Here is a 23,147-nt window from a genome sequence, read left to right as displayed (position 1 = left end):
ATTTCCAAGATACTGGCGGATAGGCTTGCTCTTGTGGCTGCTAGAATCATTTCTCCTAATCAATATGGGTTTGTGCAGGGTAGACAGATTCAGGATTGCATTGGTATTGCTTCTGAGGCTATTAATATGCTTTCTAAAAAGGTTAGAGGAGGTAATGTGGCTTACAAAGTTGATATTCATAAAGCTTTTGACACTCTGAGTTGGAAGTTCTTATTATTAGTTTTGAAACGCTTTGGTTTTCACCCCTCGTTTGTCAGTTGGATTAGTACAATTCTCCGTTCAGCTATGCTTTCTATCAGAATAAGTGGTAGTTTGGTGGGTTTTTTTCCCTACAGTTGAGGTGTAAGACAAGGTGATCCATTGTCTCCTTTACTTTTTTGTCTTGCAGAGGAAGTTCTTAGTAGAGGTATTTCTAAGCTTGTGAATGATAAGAAGATTTTAAATATGGCTAGTTCGAAAGGTTATCCCACTCCCTCTCATATTTTGTATGCTGATGACATTTTTATTTTCTGTAGGGGGGATATTAAGTCTCTTCGAAATTTGAGTACTTTTCTTAAAACATATGGTGATTTTTCTGGTCAATATATTAATAACTCTAAAAGTAGTTTCTTCACCATGGATAATTCTCCAAGATTTGTCACCAAAATTCAAAATATTCTTTCTTGTAGTCATGGTTGTTTGCCTTTCAATTATTTAGGAGTGCCTATCTTTGTTGGTGCTCCAAAGTGTCGATTTCTTCAACCTTTGGCTGATAAAGTCAAATTGAAGCTAGCATCTTGGAAAGGTAAATCTCTTAGCATGATGGGTCGGATCCAGCTGGTCAATACAGTGATTACTGGATTTCTAGCTTATAGTTTTAATATGTATAAATGGCCAGTTTCTCTTATTAAGCAAGTTGAGCAGTGGTGCCGGAATTTTATTTGGACTGGTGATATTATGAAAAAAGGTATCGCTACTGTTAATTGGGCGAAAATTTGTTCACCTCTTGAGGATGGAGGCTTGAATATTATTAATCTTCATCATGAAAATAATTCATATCTTCTTAAGCTTGCTTGGAACTTCGCTTATAGCAACAAACCTTGGTCTTTACTCTTGAAAGCCAGAGTTCTTAAATCAAAATACGAGTTTAGAATGGTTTATAGATCATCCTCTCTTTGGCTTGGAATTAAACAATTTTATTCTATCATACTTGATTATACTTCTTGGACTGTTGGTACAGGTTCTTTTATTAATTTCTGGAATGATAAATGGTGTTCTACTACTTCTTTAGCAAATATTGCAGGGTTATCTGATGGGGCTAACATTCCGGATACAGTCTCTCAATTTTGGTCAGGTTATGATTGGAATATTCCCTTATCTTTACAACAGATGCCGCATTTTTTTTAATCATATCATGGTTAGAGAGGAACAAGATATTCCTAATTGGATTCTAGATGAGTCTGGTCGTTTCACTCTTAAATCAGCTAGGACTTTTTTCTTGGAACCAGGAGTTCCAGGTGGTTGGGGTAAGTTCATTTGGTCTTCATCTATTCCGCCTTCCAAAACTTTAGTACTCTGGAAAATTTTTCATGGGAGACTTCCTACAGATCTGCATATTCAGAATAAGGGTTTGCATATATGTTCTATGTGTACGCTTTGTGAAAAGCATGAAGAATCTATTCAACATCTATTTTTTGAATGTTCTAATGCATTACATATTTGGAGTTGGGTTCGACAGATTTTTCTTACTTCTCATTTCTCTAATAAGGATGATCTTCTTTCTTTTATTAAGAGTGATGGTAGTCCTTTGGTTAAATTGATTAAACTTGCTGTGACAACCTTTTCTATATGGATGATATGGCGTATGAGGAATTATGCTAGATTTCAGGATAAGATTGAGGTTTCTAAGGCTATTTCGGTAATTAAAGATTTAACTCGTCTAGTGGGAAATTCATCTAAAGCTTCAATGAAGAATGATATGTTGGATTTCAACGTGATTAAGTTTTTTGGTATTAAGACTCGTAGTGGGAAAGTTCTTCATCCTCTTCCAGTTAGATGGGAATTTCCTTCACCAGGCTGGGTTAAAATTAACACTGATGGGGCTGCTAGGGGGTATCCTGGTCTTGCTACTTGTGGAGGTATTTTTCGTGGGAGTATGGGAGAATTTATTGGTGCTTTTTCAGGGTTTCTTGAAGTTCAAACTGCTTTGGTTGCTGAGTTTTATGGAGTTATACATGCTATGGAGGAACCTCAAAAGATGGGACTTACTAATGTTTGGCTTGAATGTGATTCTGTCTTGGTTTGTGCTGCGTTTACTGCTAGGACTACTGTTCCGTGGATGCTTCGTAATCGATGGAATACTTGTCTTAATTTCTGTAGGACAATCAGGTTTAGGGTTACTCATATTTTTCGTGAGGGAAATGCATGTGCTGATAAGTTGGCTAATTTAGGGTTCATTCATAGACAATCATTTCATTGGTATAATAGACTTCCATCTAGTCTGTTCTTAGAATTCTTTATGAATAGGTATAGTCTACCTATGTATCGTTTTTGTTAACATGTGGGTTTTGGTCTAGTCCCCCCATATTTTTGTATTTTCTTTCTTTTTCCTTTTTTTAATAATACTTTTTTCATGTGATGACAGATGATTGTTGTTACTTGAGATGTCAGCCTAGCTGAGATGTCAAGTTGCATAGTGATGCCTAACATGAAAATTTTCATTAAAAAAAAAATAATGGGCTTTCATATAGTATGTTCTTAGAATTATTTAGGAATAAACATAATCTACATATGTATCGTTTTTGTTAATATATGAGTTTTGGTTTAGTGTCCCCATATTTTTTTTTAATAATATTTTTGTCATATGATGACAAATGATTGTTGTTACTTGAGGTGTTAACCTAATTAAAATGTCAAGTTGCCTAACATGAAATTTTATATATATATATATAAAAATTATCAAATTTGCATTTTTTTTTAATTTTAGTTTTTAAATTTTGATCTCATTTTCATTAATTATTAAAAAAATACATTAGAAAATCTTATAAAAATTCAGCTCTTTTAGGACTACAAATTAACTAATTTTTATATCAATAATACTTTACATGATACAAATTTGGTTTTTCAATAACCAAATTTTTAATGCGAATAATAAATAAGTTTATTCTAATAAGTAATATTGGAACGGTTCATTTATAGAATATTTTTTTTAAATGGGTTTATTCTGAAAAAGCTTAAGAATTATTGTTGTATTATTGAGGTTGAGGTTTCCAGGAAAGTGAGTTTTTTTACAATGTTAGGTTTGTTTATTAAAATTGTTTGAAAGAAAAGAATAGAAGGTGGTTGGGTGAGGTTCTTATCCAGTTCCACACGTGGAAACGCGGCAAATGCACGTTGAATGGACAAAAAGTTGATTGATTGAGATGTATTGGAAACAAGACAAAATGAAATAATTATACTATTTACATAATATCTATCTATCAAATTTAATATCACAACCCATCAAATTAAATATACCAATCATAACAACCAAAATAATAATGTTTTTTTATATGTCAAATAAACACAAGATATTTATTATGTATTTTCTATTTTTAATAAAATCTCTGTTTAGCTTATTAAAATAAAGTTAAATAATTTGTTAGTAGTTTTAAAGTTAATCTAGGTTAAAATTAATATTTAAAAACATAACAATTTTTCTTTTAAATTTTAATTACTAATTAATTAAATTATAAAGTTAGTAGTTAAAATGTTGTAAGCATACTAAGAAATTATTCATTAATAACATAAATTACTTTAAATATTTTAAAATAATATTTAATTTAATTAATATAATAATTATTTTTTTCTAAATTTAATTTTTATCTGATAATTTTTTTTAGTTTATATTATGATTGTTATGATGTTAAAATTAAATCTAATAGTTTAATATTCTAACAATTTTATTGTCTGGGTATTGGATATTATAATCAAATATCAATCAATAATTAATTTTTATTTATTTAATTTCATAAGTAAAGTCTACAAAATCCATACATATTTATTAATATTTAAGGAAATATAATTTATGTTGTTGCAAGTGATATTATATATAATCTTTAATTTTATTGGTTTCATATTAGGAATATCAAAATGCATCTGTAAAAAAAATCATGAAATTAAAATTGATCAATTAATATTAAAAATCAATATACGATAACAATAATAATGTATACATTACTAGGACATCTTTCCAGAACATTTTCGAGAAGTAATTCTCTCAACTTATTCTATAATATACTGAATTTTTGTTCTGTTTAGGTAACTTGCATTAAACTTTTATATTTCGAAACTTATCCAGACTGAGAGGTTCAAATTCTAGAGGTTGCTTGGAAAGCAAACAATTGAGATAAGAGAAACTAACTTTAATTTTTAATAGTACCCTATACTAGAAGATCTGGATATGGAGGGAACGTAGTCCCAATATTCAATTTCTATTGCAAAGATGTTGTTTGTTTATATATTATGTTGTTTTTTTATATATTATTTAAACTTGTAGAAATATTATAAAACTCGTGCTAGGCTTTCATCACATGAAAAATATTATAAAATTAAAAAAAAAACATGGAGCCTAGACTAAATCCAAAAAAACAAAGAAATTTCGAGTAGCCTAAGCAACTACATTATAAGTTTAAACCAAAAAATGAAAAATTAAATAAACACATTAAAATATTTTTCTCTAATGCCTAACTCTCATAAAGACAAAGACAATAAAGAGTAACGATTGAATCCCAAAAATCTAATCAAATTAATCCTCATTTGCATTCAACACGATAATTATACCGATCGGTGCCACATCACTTGGCCTCGATGACTGATCTACCAGTCAAAAGTATATTTAAAGCGCAATTGTAATAAATGATAGTTAAGGTAGTTGTAGAAACTCCCTACGAATCAGGGTCACATCCCATCAAATCTAGGTAATGTCCCAAAAAATCAGGGTAACCTCCCTAGAAATCAGCTAACACTGATACATACTAGATTCAGCCCACCAGACATTTGGCCCAAAACTCAATGTTATAAATACCTCTAATAGTGGAGTAAGATACGCTTTTTATCAGTTTTACTATACACCATTCACGGGGTACTTACTTGATCGTCAGAGTACATTTGCAAGTCAACTCCTGATTGAGCTCTGAGGAATTAAGAAGAAGGAGTCTTGAAGTCTGAAGGAATGAAGTACTGAGGAACAAAGGAGCAACCGAGTGACCAACACTGCAACAATCGTTACAACTGATCTCAGGTACTATCTAAAGATATTTGTTGCGTTAATCTATTTTGGAAGTTATCGTATTGACTTTCACCTCAACTTTAGCAGAATATATAAACCTTTTGGAAGTTTGAATTAGTTCTTCTTAATTCCTCTTTATTCATTTCTTTAGTTTAGATTATAGTTTTATATTTTTAGGAATGTAATTGAGGAAAATATTATGGTAAGGATGTTATTTGCATGCATGTTTAGAAATATATTTAGTTAACTTTTCATAAGTAACTAAATAAATTAATTAAAAATGGAAGCTATAATATAGTTTAAAATTAACTTTTTAAAAAAATATATAAGTTAATAAAGTCGGTACAATTAAAGAGATATAAAAAATAAAATACTCTAAATTATTTTCTATAATTTTTTAATAAATATAAGAATAAATATTCATATTTTTATATTTTCAAAAAATATGAATGAAACGCCTCTTTAATTATTATTATTATTTTGAAAAAAAATAGGAATATGACTTGTAACGTAATTTTATATTCCTGTACAGTGAAAGATGAGTTTGGCCACTGCTTCCACTAAGTCAAAAAGTGAGTGCAGTAGATTTTACAAACAAGGTAAACTTTTTTGACATAAATTAAATTTATTTTGTCGCCATGCTACTTGTCATATTATGCTGATTTGTTTATAAAATTATTAAAATTATAAATTAACTTCAGTAATTAAATATCACTTTTGATGTGATAGATATTTTTGTATCATTAGTCAACTTACAAATGATATTTAATTTTGTACTATAAAAGAGTTATATTACCAATCAAATACATGATAAATTTTATGGATAATATAATTTATAGTGGATTGATGACATATAAAAGAAATTGCATTATTTTTACCTAGTGTTGCTGGATAATATTAAAAGTAATTTACACTATTTACTTATATTTTTATTAATGTAAAGTAGATTTGTACTAAAGGGTTTTTCAGTGGCTCGCCAGAATATAACTTTTACTACAATACCGCTTTCTATGGGGAAATATAAACTTTAAATTAGTAATATAACATGGTATACAAAAATAACTAAACAAAACTCATAAATAACATATAAATATAGTATTTTTAATATAAAATAATTAAATATTTCATGGAATGAAATATATAATCATAAATTAGTATACGGATTTGATTCATTAATGGAAAAACACTTTTGATGAGAGTTAAAACATATTTTTTATATTGATTTTAGACCTCTCATAAATATATGTAACATAGAAAATTGTAATTTTTATAATCGTTATATAATTTTAATACCCTGAAAAATAACATCTAACTATTATAATACAGGTTTTACATATTACTCTACAAGCTTAGAGTTTTTCAAAACATTCCTAATACATGATTAGGACATATAAAAATACAAATATTTACAATATAAGTTTCAAAATCAACACCCTAATGCTCTTCCGACTCTCCAACACCTGTAAGATCATTTGCTCGTGTACGTAGTAGAGTCATCACAGTTCAAACACAACAAAAAAAGTAAGGGTAAGCTAGTGGAAATATAATTTTTATAATATACACAATTAAATCAAAAGAGAAAACCAAATTACATGATCAATTTCTCAAATTATTAAAATTTCTTCAAATCTCAACAATAAAATAATCACATATATCTCACATGGATCTACACATCTAGGATATTAAACAAACAAAATAACATATGACGCATTCCAGAAGACTCGTATTAAGTAAGTCTTACCTGAGACTAACACTTGATCCAAAGATTACCAGCGAATCCAACAAAAATGATCAGGTAAGTTTAATACAATCCAAGTCGTGCATCTCATATGTCACGGTGTGCATGAACTTCCCCATCAGCTTCTCACCACCTGATATCTTAGTCTTTGTGACTTAGATCATCAGTGAAGCTCAAAGATATCTGTTACCACATAGGCATCAATACTTAATACACATACAAACATTAGTCCATACATTATTCCAAATGTATGAATTTAATTTCATTCAATTTCATGCAGTATCATTCAAAGCACGATCCGCAACATTCGAAAGTTTATTTAATATATAAAAAAACAATTAACTACTAAACCATCAAAACCTAATATTTTTACAAGTTTAAATAATATATAAACACACAACATCCCTGCAAGAGAAATTGAATATTAGGACCATGTCCCTTCCACATTCAGATCTTATATCCTAGGGTGCTATTAAAAAATAAATTTAGCTTCCTTTACCTTAATTGTTTGCTTTCCAAGAAACTTCTAGAATTTTATTCTCCACAGTTTGGATAAGCTTCAAGATTTATGAGCTTAATGCAAATTATCCAAATAGAACAAAAATTCAGTATATAGTAGAATAAGTTGAGAGGATTAATCTTTTCAACTGATCCCACCAAGATTGATGACTAAATCCTAAGGAAAAACAGAGAACAAAGGATATTTAGAGCAAAAATGAACTTACTCTGTTTGAAAATCTGATCGGATAGAAATGTTCTTTAACTCGCCAGCTACAACGTGGTCCAATCATATTCTAAAATAGATGAAGATTGGAAGGGAAAATTAAGAGTTGTGAGGATTCAAAACTTGTAAAAATATTAGATTTTGATGGTTTAGTATTTAAGTTTTTTTTTTTAATGTTAAATAGAATTTTGAATGTTGTAGATCGCTTTTTGATTGATATTGTATGATGAAAATGGTATGGAATTGAACTCATATATTTGGAATAATGTATGGACTGATGTTTGTATGTGTATTAAATATTGATGCCTATATGGTAACAGAGATCTCCGAGCTTCAGAGTCACATAGATTAAGATATTAGGTGGTGAGAAGCTGATGGGGGAGTTCATGGACACTGTGACATATGAGATGCACGTCTTGGGTTGTATTGAACTTACCTTGACCCTTTCTATTGGATTCACTGTTAATGTTTTGATCAAGTGTTAGTCTCTGGTAGGACTTATTTAATACGGATATTTCGAAAGACGTCAGTTGTTATTATGTTTGTTGAATATTCTGGATGTGTAGATCCATATGAGATTTATGTGATTGTTTTGTGTTGGGATTTGAAGAAGATTGAATAATTGAGAAATTAATCAATGTAATTTAGATTTCTCTTTTGATTTAATTGTGTATATTATAAAAATTTATTTTTACTAGCTTACCCTTGTTTTTCTTGTTGTGTTGTGAACTGTGATAACTGTACTATGTATACGAACAAATTATCATACAAGTGTCAGAAGGTTTAAAAGAATTTAGAATGTTGTTTTGAAACTTATATAGTAAATATTTGTATTTCTATAAACTTTAATAATGTATTAGAGATGTTTTAAGAAACTCTAAACTTGTATAGAAATATGTAGAATCTGTATTGTGATAATTAGATGTATTTTTGAAATGTTACAAAATCTAACAATATTTGATGATACTATCAATAAGTTATTTAATTAATTAAAATATAAAAAGTTAAATAAATAAAAACGTGTACAAAATTCAGGAATAGGCGAATATCACGATTTTTTTTAATAATCCGGAGACTAAAATCATAAAATAACATATATCAAAATCACAACTCAATTAAAACGAAAACCAAAGTTATAATTTAGTTTTATACAAAAAAAAATTGCCCTCCCTAAGGAATTTTTAGTGAAAAAAATTCCGATTCTTTAATTTATTGGACTTGCTTTTAAAGCATTCGTACCAAATTTAATATTCTAAAACGTTAATATTTTTAGAAAACTTAAAAGAATTTTTCTACAAAAGACCATCTAAAAGTAACTTTAAAATCTAAATAGATTGGATAAAATATAATTTCTCTGACTTTTTTGTATTTGCTAAAATTGATAAGTATGAGGTTTCCTTGAACAATTTTAAATAAGATGCGTATATATTCTCATACGTATGATGACATGAATTGAAAGTTGAATTTAGTATAAAGTTATAAATAGGAAGTCACTATCAAATTAAGCCACGTCGATAAGACGCGTAAGTGTTTCTACAACTTAATTACTTCAACCAGTAATGTAATCATTTTGACTTTTTAAATTTGAAAAATATTATATATAATAATAATATAATTCATACAGTAATTTCTATAATTTTTTTAGATTTTTCATTTTATTTTATCATTCTAGATATATTTATAAAAAATAATGTTATATACGTTGTTGGATACGAATCGTGTCCAATTTGCCTTTTTCTAAATCATAATTGAAGTCCTAAATCATATTTTAGATGAAAACTTCACAATCGTTGCACAAAAACAAAGAAAATTTTGCTTGTTATTTATTCATTTTAAGTAACTTGCACTCTTAGATATATAATTTGTCATATTGACCCAAAAATAAAAGTCATTTGTCACACTTATTTTTGGTACATTTTTTTTTGTATTACATCAATTTTCAATTCATTAATGCTATTTTAAGCAATTTTTTCTGACCAATGCATTTACAAATCCCCACGTTATTAGGCGACTGCTAATTTCCATTAACAAGTTGCTTAATCCATAAATATGTATTCTCTCTTCAATATTTTATATTTTTCTCTTATAATTAATAAAAATATTATGAGTAAACAAAAAATCATAATTTATTTATAATTTAAAAAAATACAAGTTAGAGAATTAATCATTCAATGTATGAAGTCAAGTAAATATACATGTGGAGTACCTCATTCTTATTACATGGCTCATAATTGTATCATTAAAAAACTTAACATGGAGGTTCCCCGAACAACCTCTAATACATATTGTAAGGATATATATAGAGGAACAACATTAGCAATTACTATTTCATTATTATTTTACCACTAGACTAGACAAGACAAGTTCGTTGGTCAAATTATGATTTTTATTATAATTATTATTAATATAATTTATACTTATTATTATTAATTATTATATTATATTATATTAATATTAATAATCCGTATGTAAATCATGCTTTTCTTGTAGTGATCATGTCATCATTATCATTACCAAGTGCTCCCATAACCTCCTTACATGATGGATATGAGCCTAAACAAAGGCAAAATATTAGTTCAACATTCATAAAAATCATAACAATAATAATAAAATAGAAAATAACACAATGTAACATATGTGGTCTTGTTGAGACTGTGTTGTGATTGAGATCCCAAAAAACAACCACAATATTAATTTGAAAAAACAAACGAAGATTTAGACCACTAACCTCATTAAAAAATGAAAAGTTGATCCAATCAGACAGAAACGACCAATATGCAAAACTCGTCACAAGAAAACAAGAAATAATGTGAGTCATAGCAACATCAAATGAAACATTCACAACCTCATCACAATCGTCGTTGGAGAGAAAACAAAGAAGAAGGTCAAATTATGTCATTGTACAATGAAGAAGTGAAAAGGAAAAAATTTACAACAAATTTTAAAATTCCGTGTAATTCAATGTAAAATTCTTCGATTTATTTTCAAAATTATTATCATATTTTTTAATTTTTTTTTTGATAAAGAGTTCTAACGTAAAAAAAATATATAATTAACCATTTTGTACTAAAGAAGATACTCAAGCAAGCAATATACTGTTACAACTTTTATATTTTTATCAAATAACTAATGTAATATGTGTTGGATATATTCTCCTAAGAAATGATTATATATATAAACAATAACTCCCATTTAAAGTAATTCAAAAATCAAATGTAACACATTAAATTATGTTTTTGAAAAATAACACTCGTACACTATAGGTAATACACTCTATGCTCTAACCAACTATTTTTTAAAGTAAAGTAACTAATAATTTTATTTTAATATACTTTATATTATAAATTAAATTTATAACTATTATTTCTTCACTAAATCTCTGCTTTCAAATAAAATAATTGGGAATTTGTTCTCAATAGTACTCTTTTTTTTTCACAACACAAATAATATTTTAGAAGGTGATTTAGAAAATATTTTATTTTTAACTAATTAATCCATCTCAATTACAAACGTTTACCTTGAACAATGCTATTTAACAAATTATATAATTAAAATAAATTATGCTACATTATTTATATAAATATGTATTATTCGTTTAAAACATTATATATATTTTGAATTAAAGTAATTAATGATAAGATATTTTTCTTAAAATTATCATTTCTATAATAAAGTAATATAAAAATCGATACTTACAGTTAATTACTATAACTAAGTTTCATTTATAGATGAACTTTTTTTCCACTTTCTATAAACTAAGAATATTTTGTAAAAACATTAAGCTATTTTTTCCCTCTATTAATTAGGATAAACTTTTACTCGTGTTAGTTTCCAAATAATATAATTTTTTTTTATTTCAAACATAAACATTAATTATTTTGTCGAAACGAAATAATTTTTTATTAATAATATTTATACGTAATTCATCTTTGTAGAAATAACAAGAATTGGTAATTCTGATATTGTTGATTAAGGAAAGAGCAAAAGAACAATGTAAATAATCCCATAAAGAATAAATAAATATATGTATATATATATTTTCATCATAATACATATTTAATCAATTTGATAAAGCTATATTCATAACTTACCAAACTTAAAAAAGTCTCACATGTTTAATTTATTTCCATTTAATATAATAAAATGTTTATTATTAACAACAAAATTATCTACTGTTTTTATGCAAATTTTTTTTTTTATATATATATATATATATTTTAAATATTAGTATTCTACAAAAAAATTGATTTTTTTTAGTCAATTTGGAACTTCAATAATTAGTCTTTAATTAATTAATCAATAAAGAAAATAGTGGTTACATTAGGAAATTAAAATATTGGTGACGAAAGAACCCAATTAAATCCGATTTCAATATGAAGTAATCTTATAAGAATCTTAAGATATATAAGAATGACATTTTTCCAGCTTCCAAGAATTTAATATCTAAAAAACAGAACACAAGGTGACGTAACACTTAATTGATTCTCATAAACTCTGGAAGAATTTAACGAAAGAAAAAATTGTAAAATTTAAGGATAAAGTGATAAACATCTCTCTCCTCAATTTCAGACGAGACAAAACGGGAAGCAGCGAATCGCTCATCACAAAATAGAAAAGGAATCAAATAATAAAATAAAAAGTTATGTAATAATAATTAAATAAAGTGACAAATATATCCCATAGCAAACCACGTGGCGATGCGCAAGAGGAAATTGGCGGTGGTCCCTGTGAGATTGACTGCGACACCCGGTAGCCAGTTAAATTTCCCACGCCACCGATGAAAGTGACATCAGACGAAACGACACCGTTTGGGGTCCAACCTTTGCATATAAATAGGAGTACGTTGTTATGTTGAACACTTAACTCTTTCAACTAGGAACCATTCTACGTGTTGTCCGTTCCATGTCTCACTCCTTCATCTTCGTTTCTTAAATCATTTCCTTCTTTCTCTCTTTGTCTTGTTTTTTTCTCTTTGCATTCTCTCTGTTCTTCTTTTTCTCTCTTCGTCGTAGTTCACATATCATAACGCAATGTGTGGCATACTTGCTGTGCTTGGTTGCTCTGATTCATCACAAGCCAAGAGGGTCCGCGTCCTTGAGCTTTCTCGCAGGCAATGATTCTCTCTGTCTTCTTCTTATTTACACAAAATCAAACAAGCAAAATTAATCTTCACCTGCTTTTTTTCAAATAATACCCTTTGCTCAACTTTGATGTTTTCTAGGCAAAGTTTCTTCTTTTGTGCATTTTTCCCATTCCAAAAAAAATAATTCTTACCCAACTGAACTTTTCTGTGACTGAAAAGTGGAAACTCAGCATGATGGTAACTGTATTTTTAGCAACTAATACACTGAAATATAATTAAACCAGCTGTAAAGATGACTGTGACACTTAGGAATTGAGATAAAAGGGGGAACAAAATATACTTGTCATAGATAATTCTTTCGTATAAGAGAATTGGAAAAGTTAAGTGTCCAAAAGTTGTTTAATTTATTATCATACTTTGTTTGTACACTGGCAGCAGAGCAGAAGAATCATAAAAAAGTTGGCGCTTATAATTTTGTTTTTGTTTCAACTTTGGTGGTGGTATCTTCTAGTGAAAAAAATTGGTGGACACTAATCTTTTGTTAATACCTAGAGAGAAGTGTTTGTAAATAAGTGGTAAAAATAATGAATATTGGTTTTCTACTGTCAAGTTCATTCAATATTTTAAAGGGAAGGAGTTAAACTTATGTAAGTGTTGAAATCATAGTTATTGCTTAATATTGGGGGCAGTATGATGCCAATCTTTTAGATGGAACAAGTATTTAAGGATAAACATGTTTGGAGAGAAGCTAAGTGGATTCTAGAATGAACAAGTATTCTTGTTAGATCACTAACTTATGTAGATAAACTAGTGGCATGTGGGGTCCACCTTGCTGTGAAATTATTGGTAACTTTGTGGTGGAAAAGTACAACAGTTGGAAAGTAATGGAAGAAGTTAATTTGTTTGAAAGTGGAAAAGGAAATTTTCAAAGCCTTCAGTTAAGAAAGTACAGTTTGAAGAATGAGTTAATAATTTACAATTTGATGATGTCACAGGTTGAAGCACCGTGGTCCTGACTGGAGTGGGCTCCACCAATATGGAGACTGCTATTTGGCTCATCAACGTTTAGCCATAGTTGATCCAGCTTCTGGGGATCAACCTCTCTTTAATGAAGACAAAACTATTGCTGTTACGGTAAGCCTTTGTTCAATGATTTAAACTTACACTGTTATGGCATGGAAAATTGGTAATAATAGTGATGGTAGACTTTAACTATAATTACCTTCAAAATCGTATCAACAGTTGTTTCTGATTAGTTTACACTAATTTACACTTTGATTATTAAACTCATAATACATAAGTTGTTCTACAAAAAACTGGAATGTATTCCATAGTAACATATACCTTTTGTTACATTTACTTCTTAATTCACGTTAAATATCATCCACTGAAAACCAGGTGAATGGTGAGATCTACAATCATGAAGAACTCAGGAAACAATTGCCTAATCACACGTTCCGTACAGGAAGTGACTGTGATGTTATTGCTCACCTGGTTAGTCATCTTTATGTATAATCTTGTAACAATTCTAACCTGATCATGTATGCATAAAAACCAACAGAAATTTTTTGTACTTCTTGTTCTTATCACCTGTATGCTGTTTTAGTACGAGGAGCACGGAGAAAACTTTGTGGACATGCTTGATGGTATATTTTCATTTGTTCTGTTGGATACCCGTGACAACAGTTTTATAGTGGCACGTGATGCTATTGGAGTCACTTCCTTATACATTGGTTGGGGTCTAGATGGTAATCTTCAAATATGTGCCCTGCTTTTGAATTGAATTTATGTGTATCTGTAACAAGAGATTTGAATTGAATAAATAATGATTAGTTTGCATACTCTGTTCAGGCTCTGTCTGGATTTCATCAGAATTGAAGGGGCTAAATGATGATTGTGAACATTTCGAGTCTTTTCCACCTGGTCACTTGTACTCTAGCAAAGAGAGGGAGTTTCGTAGATGGTACAATCCTCCATGGTTCTCTGAGGCTATTCCTTCAGCTCCTTATGACCCTCTAGCTTTGAGGCATGCCTTTGAGAAGGTAAGATACACAGAAGAAGACTCAACACATGATTGTAATTGAAAGTTTATCCAAAAACCACCTACTTGGTTAGCTTTTGGAAAAGCTTTTGTAGAAGTTATCAAAGTAGCTTGTAACCTTCGTATAAACTCTTTTGAATGTTTTTGCAGGCTGTGATCAAAAGGTTAATGACCGATGTGCCTTTTGGTGTTTTACTCTCTGGAGGTTTGGACTCTTCACTGGTTGCAGCTGTCACGGCTCGCTACCTGGAAGGCACAAATGCTGCCAAGCATTGGGGAACAAAACTACACTCTTTCTGTGTAGGACTTGAGGTGCGTGTGTACCTTTTCTTGCAAGTGTAGTAGATCTGTCAATAAAAGAAGGAAACCATGAAGTTTGTCTTGATCTTTGATTATATTATACTGAGTAGGGTGCACCAGACCTAAAGGCTGCAAGAGAAGTAGCAGATTACATAGGAACTGTACATCATGAATTTCACTATTCTGTTCAGGTATATCTACACGAGATAGTAGCTTACAACTCAAAATTTGGGGTTATTTTGAGGTGCAAAATCATAATTAGTAAATGTTTTATATATGGTATATGCAGGATGGCATAGATGCCATTGAAGATGTGATCTACCATATTGAAACATATGATGTGACTACAATTAGAGCAAGCATTCCCATGTTTCTTATGTCGCGTAAGATTAAGTCACTAGGAGTCAAGTGGGTTATCTCTGGAGAAGGATCTGATGAGATCTTTGGAGGGTATCTATATTTCCACAAGGCACCCAACAAAGAAGAGTTTCACCAAGAAACATGCCGCAAGGTCACAGAGTTATCATACTTATTGCCAGATCAATTTAAGTGGCTGGACTGTTGAAGTAAAAGGGTTAATGGATGATATTTTTTCTCATTTATGCAGATTAAAGCACTCCACAAATATGATTGCTTGCGAGCCAATAAATCGACCTTTGCCTGGGGTCTAGAAGCCAGAGTACCATTTTTGGACAAAGAGTTTATCGAAGTTGCAATGAACATTGATCCTGAGTACAAAATGGTGAGTGTACAAAAAGTTGCAATGCAACACCACTTAAAAAATGTTACATTTTATTAAGTGGTTTACTACTTAATCTGTTCAGATAAAAAAAGAAGAAGGGAGAATTGAGAAATGGGTACTGAGGAGGGCATTTGATGATGAAGAGCATCCTTATCTGCCAAAGGTACTCTGATTTGCAGCAATGCTTTACAACTTTGCTAAATTAATTTCTTAAACTAACATGTTAGAGTTTCATCTTATGCAGCATATTTTATATAGGCAGAAAGAACAATTCAGTGATGGAGTTGGCTATGGTTGGATTGATGGCCTTAAAGGACATGCTGAGAAACATGTAAATCTTGAATGAAACCCTATCCCTCTTATTGTCATAACATTTCATACCGCTAATTTATTCTTGGTTCTTCAAAATTTCCAATAGGTGACTGATAGAATGATGCTCAATGCTGCTAACATTTTCCCCTTCAACACTCCAACCACCAAAGAAGCATACTACTATAGAATGATATTTGAGAGGTTCTTCCCTCAGGTAAATTTAATCAACCATACCTAGATATTGAAAATTTCATGTTGATTTAACAAGGGCTTAACCAAATCTGTGTGTTCCTTAATTTGATTTTGTAGAACTCAGCTAGACTCAGTGTTCCTGGAGGACCAAGTGTTGCATGTAGCACAGCAAAAGCTGTTGAGTGGGATGCTGCCTGGTCTAACAACCTTGATCCATCTGGTAGAGCAGCACTTGGAGTGCATGCATCAGCTTATGGCAACCAGGTCAAAGCTGTAGAACCAGAGAAGATCATACCCAAGATGGAAGTTTCTCCCTTAGGAGTTGCCATCTAGAGGAAGCATGAGCCATAGCAAAGGAGTATTAGAAAACTAGTTATCATTAATCAAAATTTTGCCTGCTGTGTATTTTATCCAGGCAATGTTATGTGTTAAGTGTTGTTATCTTCTTCTTCTCTTTACTTTCAATTAATGTCACCTCACACTATCATAATGTACTTGGTTTCCAACAAAATGTTCTTTACCTGCCTCTCTTTTATCACTTCAATTTTAATGCAACCCCTTCTATTTCAACATTACTCACCAAAATTTAATCATACAAAATTTACATCCAAAAATATGAAATTTCGTAAATTTTACAATATAGATGAATGCATATTCTTCTGCTAGGTTCATAAATTATTGTATCTTTATGTTTATAAATAATATATTAATATTTATTAACCCCGTAATTAAACAAGTCTCGAATATATATCCTAGAACACATTTTTTTATTTATTTTCCTAAATACATAATCGATTAAACGTTATCAATTGTAAATTATATGACCTTAAAAATAGCTTAACACAAATCATGAATGAGAAATATTTTTTAAGAAATATTTGTTTGGAGTACAATATCACATACAAAACAAAAACGAAACAAGAGTACATCCTTGATTAATTGATATTCAATATTAATTTCTCTAAAAATATCTATAACTTACGTATAAACTAATACTTTTTTATAGAAAAATGTACTTATTTTTTAAAAATATTTATAGAAAACTTTATTACTGACAAGAAATTTGTGTAATGGGTCTTACAATTAAATTTTTGGATCAAGATGTTTGGCTTGAGCTGATTAAAAAAATATCTCAAGTTGCTTTTACAAACTCATTTGCAACCTTAATTTTAACTCGATTTAAGCTTGTAAACCTTAATTCAAACAGACACCTAATAGTTGAATAGAATCCATGAAATCAATTTCCAAAACAAATGCAGAAATGATACACTAAACTTTTCTTACTTTGATCTACATATGATCTCTTCTTCCTAAATTCTAAAAGTAAATAAATAATTGTTTCATTTAATTAGCATATCTTTATACATGAAAGAGTTGGTGCTATGATGCAAGTAACCCTCTTAATAAATGCATTATCACCTACTAATACTCATAACAGCAGTGAAGTGGAAGAAATATGTTAATTAGTTAGCAGATGACAAAACTTAGTAGAACAAAGCAGTGTAGAAAAGTTCATTCCAAGTATCTGGCAATCCAGGAAGACACCAGTGGCTACAATCAGCTGAATAGTCAGGTTTGGCTCTCTGCTGAGGGTTCAAATCACCACTGTAAATGGAGGGATGTGCATCCTTCCTAAATGCTGATAGCATTGTAATGTCAAGAAGATAAGCAGGGTTCCTCATTTCTCTAATTACCATGTCTACAACCCTCATCTGTTCAGGGTATACACCAGGGTATGCTGCTGTGCCACTGCTAATAATTGGGGTAGTTTCACCATAGCAGTTCTTTGTACTTAGTCCTGCTGTCACTCCAGAATTCCATTCATTTGGGCTGCATACCAATCACAGAGTTTCACCACAGTACTTTTATACTCAAATTTGTACAAAAAACACACACTTGGTTAACTAAATCACTAATGAAGATTTTACAATATGTTAAATATGACATTATTTGTGAAACACAAATCACTTTTTTTTCTTTGTACCAAAAATTATTGCCACTTGTATGGATGCATATCCATGTTGTAATGCTTGTGTTTAGAAACTTTTGAGACTCTCTTTGTTCAAGGATTGGCTAAGTATAATTCATTAATTATCATTCAGTTCTTCTAATATTTTTACTAAAAAATTATTCATCAAAACTTTATAATTAACTAGTTATAACTCTTAATAGATAATATGACCAATTCATTCAATGTAACAAAATCATAGTAAAATAAAACTTTATAATGTTGGTGAGCATACTATTATCTCATATATAACTATTCATCATTGTAGCTAATACAATAATTAAAATATTATAACAATAACTTGCATATAAAATTAAGAATTAAAAACGATTATTATATGGACTATAAATTAAGTCAAAAGTAATATAAATGAAAAAACAATCTTTGTTATAAGGTTTAATTAGTATTTGATAAGTTAAATCAACATTAAAAATAGTTATCAAAACTTAAAAGTATGACTTTTTTTAGAACCTTTAAAAATTGACTAAAGCCTTTCATAGGAAAAAAAGGACAATAATGGCCATATTGGTCAACAGTGATTTTATTTTTTTGGGTGGTGTTATTGTTAAGCCCCAAAAGCACAAAAAGCTGTATTGGGCTCCAGATCTAGACCAATGGACTAAATCTGGCCTTCCCTATATTCTTACTTTTTACATCACTTTTTCTATTAATAGCACTATGTCACTGTCCTTTGTTTCTTAACTATTGTTTTAAAATCTTTGAAAGAGAATTTAGAAATAACTTTTGGAATAAAACTTTTGATAAAAAATTATTAAATTTGAAATTAACATTTTAAAAATGACAGGTCCATGTCACATCATCATATGGCATTTAAGCAAGTGTTGAATGAGAAGCTCAAAAAAGAAAATGTATGAAAGGGCCCCACACATAAATAGTAATTATGTTTTTTCTATAAAACATATTTAGTAGGGGACTAAAACAGTTGATGCATGAATGATTTCACCGACACATTTTAAAAGAGAAAATGGAAATTTTCTCAGACATGCATCACCATGATTATGCAGGAGGTGAACAACTTTTCTTCAAATTGAATGGGGATGGATTGTTTAAGGCCAATAAAAGTGCCAACTACACTTCATGTGAGCATCAGTAACCAGGAAAGCCACAAAAAGGTTACTTTGCAAAAATTGCAGTAGTATAGCTCCAATTTTTCAATTTTAAAAATACTTGTACATAGAAACTAAAGTAAAGTTCAACAATCTTAATCAAAATATCAATTATCAGAATCAAACAACAAAAGGCTTTCTTAAGTATACTTAAAACATTCTTTTATGCATGCTGCTCTTCTAAAGGCAATAACTCACATTCAAAGGGTAAAACAAGTAATTTGAGTTGATGGAAAAAAGTAGTGGTCTGAATTTCAGGTACATGTATACCAGATGATGAAAAAAATTAGTAGTCCAAATTTCATGTACAAGTATAACAACTAATAGTTGATTTTCTCATCCCCAACTAAGACTACTCATTTATCTTTCACCCGTTTAGAGAGTTAGAAATCCATAATCAACAGTACTAAATGCATTATTCAAAACATTGGGGAAATTATTGGCTAGTCACAAAATAAGGGGCACCACCACCCAAAGGAAAAAGTGTCTGCCAAACTGATAGAGATAGGACAAAGAGCTAACAGAAGCACGTGAATTTCAGGTCTAAGATAGGTAACTCTAATGGGTCAAAAGAGGGGGCTCTTAGTTTCTGCCCTTAACTCATCAGATGCAGATTTATACGCGTTGGATATGCTATTCCAATTGAACAAACACAATCATGAAGTATAGGCATACCACACTATGCTATAGTACAATAATGTAAGAGAGAGAAAGGCAGGGTCAGAGTCCATACTTTGTGTGTGTAGGAGAAATTCCCAGGAAGAACACCTTGGTTCTGGTTCTATCAATATTGCTGTCCACCCAATTAGCCCATGTTCTCATACCCCTTTCCAAAGCTGCTAAACGATCCATGTCTGGGTAGTATTTGCTTCCTAATTCAATATAATCCCACCTGCACTTAGTATCCAAAACACCAAACTACTTCAGAGTTCATTACATAATTTAAAAGAAGAAAAAAGTGTACAGTCAATCAATCAGAAATCATACTCAGCATAGCATATACTTAAGGTGATGATGACAGTAAAAGTTAACAAAATTACTATGCATATAAATTTATGATTAGATGACTAGTATATACATTATTTACTTGTAAAAGAGAAGAGATATTTGCCTACCCTTGAAGAGATCCTTGATGCTCCCACCAATGTCCAGTGTTGAAAGAAAGCACATCAGCATTTTTCCATATGTCACCATTCCCATCAACCTCCTCTAGCCTCAAAATTCTCTTCCCTTGGACCACATCAATCTCTACCAAATAAGGAGCTCTGTAAAATGAAATGGTAACACCGTAGTCCTGCACATACCATATCAAAACCCAGTCAGGGGGACCATCTTTTGCAGCTGTAACACGCTGCTTTTATAGAAGTCTACTTTATACAAACACAAAAACATGAACATAATTTAGTGTTCCAGTTTGCATCAACTAGTCCAAATATAATGGCTTAATAGTACATCTGGGCCCCCCTCACAGCACCTTTTACAACAGATACTTTGTCCTGTTGAAAATATCCAGAACCAACTCCCTTTGATTTTGAATGAAGCCTAACAAAGAGGGACACTGCACAAACTGTTCTGATGCAGGAAAACCACTGTGCTTACTTTCCTTTTCCTTAAACCAAAAACTGGAAAACTTTGCCCCGGAAATAATAGGGGTAATTAACTGACAACATCATGGCCTAAAGCTAAAATCTCAATTAATGGGACATAAAAATAGTGAGAAAATGTCCAGTGGGTAAACAAACATTATGATTGCTGGGAAGAAATTAAAGCGTTCGCACTCACCAAGAATCTGAAGGTTGAGAGTGGTTCCCCTCTGACCAATTGTGTTTGTGTCTGGGGAACTGCAGTGTATATCAGGCAAATCAATGACTGCCATTGATTGCGTCCCAGCGAGTCACCCACAAACATCACAGTTTTGCCTCTCATCTGCAGCAGAAACTCCTCCCCATTGAACCTACCAAGAACATGCTACAAAACCATTTAGAGGCATACATAGGATACTGGGGTCATTTTTTATTCGCTTCAAATTTTTGTTCTAAATCAATTCCACACTACTCACAATTCAAATTTTATCAAGTGTAAAATAAATCCGAAACAAATATTTCAAAAAAAAAAAAACTAGGAATCATTTTCTCATTTCTGACATCACCCTTAATCAGCTATTTGAACAATCTTGTCTTTTTTTTTCACAGGTATGTTCCTTGGAAGAAAATCCTATTCTAAATATTAAATCACTCCAGTAAACTCAACCCCAGTTGGTGAACGATCTTGTTTACTTACACTGAAAAAACTAAAAGCAGTTTTCTGAAACAAGAAATTAAACACATCCAAAGACACCATTATCTGAAGAACCGTTAACTTGCAAAAACACTAAAAAATGTCAGCTTTATGCTCAAGTGTTTGTTTTGAACTTGGGGGTACCTTGGGAGGTCACAGTTGAGGGGTCTCCATCTGTATTTGAGGTATTGAGAATCTGGGCGGCCAAACATTTTGCAGTTGAACTGTGGATCTATTATGGGGCAGTTGGAGGATTGGTAGAGAGGGTATGAGTCATCTTGGATCCAGGTTCCCGCAAAGAGAGCACAGTTAGTTTGGTTGGCATGGATCATGGGTCTCTGCTGGCGGAGAGTGTTGTGGTGGTGTCTCAAGCTTAGAAGGAGAGCACAAGAGGCTGTGTGGTGGTGAAGGGAAAGAAGGAAAAGAAGTGCAAACAAGTGCGGTAAGGCAGCAGAGGGAGATTGAAAATGGAGAAGAGCCATTGGAGAATCTGTGGAGAGAAAGAGAGAGAAAAAAAAAGGTTGAAGACAAAAAGGACAGGGAAAGGGGAGAGGGAAGAAGGATGTTTGGACCCTTTTGAAAAAAAAAATGTGAATATATAAAGGATTGAGGTTTTTGGTTTTCTGTGAATAAAATGACACAAAACAATGGTGCAAGTTTTGTTTGGTTGTGTAGATGGGAAGAAGGTACATCAAAATCCTCAAAGTGAGGTAAAACAATTCAGTTCATTTAACATCAAATCTCATACACATAATCAATTAAGCGGAATTATTGAATAAAAACACTGTATTGTGAGATTTTAAAACAGTGTGAAACCAACATTGTGGCCAACATGGGAGAATGTGAGAGAGGGGTTGTGTTTGTGTGTTTTTAAACACCACAATGTTTTTTTAAAATGGTGCAACAAAAAAATTATGAAAGTAGAGAGATTTTGAAAATTTAATAACATAAGAAGTTAGAGAGACTTTTATTGAAATTTTAAATGCATAACAGGACTTTGAATTTGTTAAAGTGTAATTTAACTTAGTTTTAAATTAAGGTTGTCCTATTTTAACACAATTTTATTATAATCTAATTTGAATTAAAACATAATATAGTTTTAATTTAAATTAAATTTGAACATAAATTCATGATATTTTGATACGAATTTAGTATAATTTAATTTTAAATTAAAATAATTGAAGTGGTTTAGTATAACATTATTTTAATTTAATTAAAAAAATAAAATAAACTTTGAGTCATTTTATGGGGAAATGTGAAGTTGTGAAGGTGAGAGGATTTTAGTTTTATAAACCCATAATATGTCATGAATGTAAAAACTTAATCATATAGGTAAATTTTAAAAAAAATATTCA

General features: G+C 30.4%; 2 protein-coding genes across 2 annotated transcripts; one reads left to right on the top strand and one right to left on the bottom strand.

Annotated features, from left to right (window-relative positions):
* The first annotated feature begins 12,498 nt into the window (after positions 1 to 12,498).
* On the top strand, positions 12,499 to 16,891 carry LOC137831482 (asparagine synthetase [glutamine-hydrolyzing] 2). Its single transcript, XM_068639170.1, has 13 exons — positions 12,499 to 12,820; positions 13,789 to 13,927; positions 14,192 to 14,287; positions 14,400 to 14,541; positions 14,645 to 14,835; positions 14,985 to 15,146; positions 15,245 to 15,325; positions 15,424 to 15,645; positions 15,742 to 15,876; positions 15,959 to 16,039; positions 16,121 to 16,207; positions 16,295 to 16,402; positions 16,498 to 16,891. Exons 1-13 carry the CDS (start codon positions 12,741 to 12,743, stop codon positions 16,711 to 16,713), a joined length of 1,740 nt encoding a protein of 579 aa, XP_068495271.1. The 5' UTR covers positions 12,499 to 12,740; the 3' UTR covers positions 16,714 to 16,891.
* Positions 16,892 to 17,704: 813 nt separating this feature from the next.
* Positions 17,705 to 22,518, bottom strand: LOC137831481 (protein PMR5-like). Its single transcript, XM_068639169.1, has 5 exons — positions 21,937 to 22,518; positions 21,298 to 21,469; positions 20,631 to 20,809; positions 20,249 to 20,407; positions 17,705 to 18,210 (listed from the first exon to the last, which is right to left on the bottom strand). Exons 1-5 carry the CDS (start codon positions 22,482 to 22,484, stop codon positions 17,865 to 17,867), a joined length of 1,404 nt encoding a protein of 467 aa, XP_068495270.1. The 5' UTR covers positions 22,485 to 22,518; the 3' UTR covers positions 17,705 to 17,864.
* Positions 22,519 to 23,147: the final 629 nt, after the last annotated feature.

The sequence above is a fragment of the Phaseolus vulgaris genome, chromosome 6 (assembly GCF_000499845.2).
Source record: "Phaseolus vulgaris cultivar G19833 chromosome 6, P. vulgaris v2.0, whole genome shotgun sequence".
In the NCBI taxonomy this organism is placed as follows: domain Eukaryota; kingdom Viridiplantae; phylum Streptophyta; class Magnoliopsida; order Fabales; family Fabaceae; genus Phaseolus; species Phaseolus vulgaris.
The sequence above is the reverse complement of the archived record's forward strand: the minus strand, read 5'-3'. Positions and strand labels throughout refer to the sequence as shown.

What these genes read in the sequence shown, in the direction of transcription:
- LOC137831482 (XM_068639170.1), top strand. Translation starts at nt 12,741, where the DNA reads ATGTGTGGCATACTTGCTGTGCTTGGTTGCTCTGATTCATCACAAGCC. An exon ending in ACAAAACTATTGCTGTTACG is followed by an intron (nt 13,928 to 14,191) that starts GTAAGCCTTTGT and finishes ACTGAAAACCAG; the next exon opens with GTGAATGGTGAGATCTACAA. An exon ending in AAGGACATGCTGAGAAACAT is followed by an intron (nt 16,208 to 16,294) that starts GTAAATCTTGAA and finishes AATTTCCAATAG; the next exon opens with GTGACTGATAGAATGATGCT.
- LOC137831481 (XM_068639169.1), bottom strand. Translation starts at nt 22,484, where the DNA reads ATGTACCTTCTTCCCATCTACACAACCAAACAAAACTTGCACCATTGT. An exon ending in TCTCAACCTTCAGATTCTTG is followed by an intron (nt 20,810 to 21,297) that starts GTGAGTGCGAAC and finishes TGGTATGTGCAG; the next exon opens with GACTACGGTGTTACCATTTC. An exon ending in CATCAAGGATCTCTTCAAGG is followed by an intron (nt 20,408 to 20,630) that starts GTAGGCAAATAT and finishes TACTAAGTGCAG; the next exon opens with GTGGGATTATATTGAATTAG.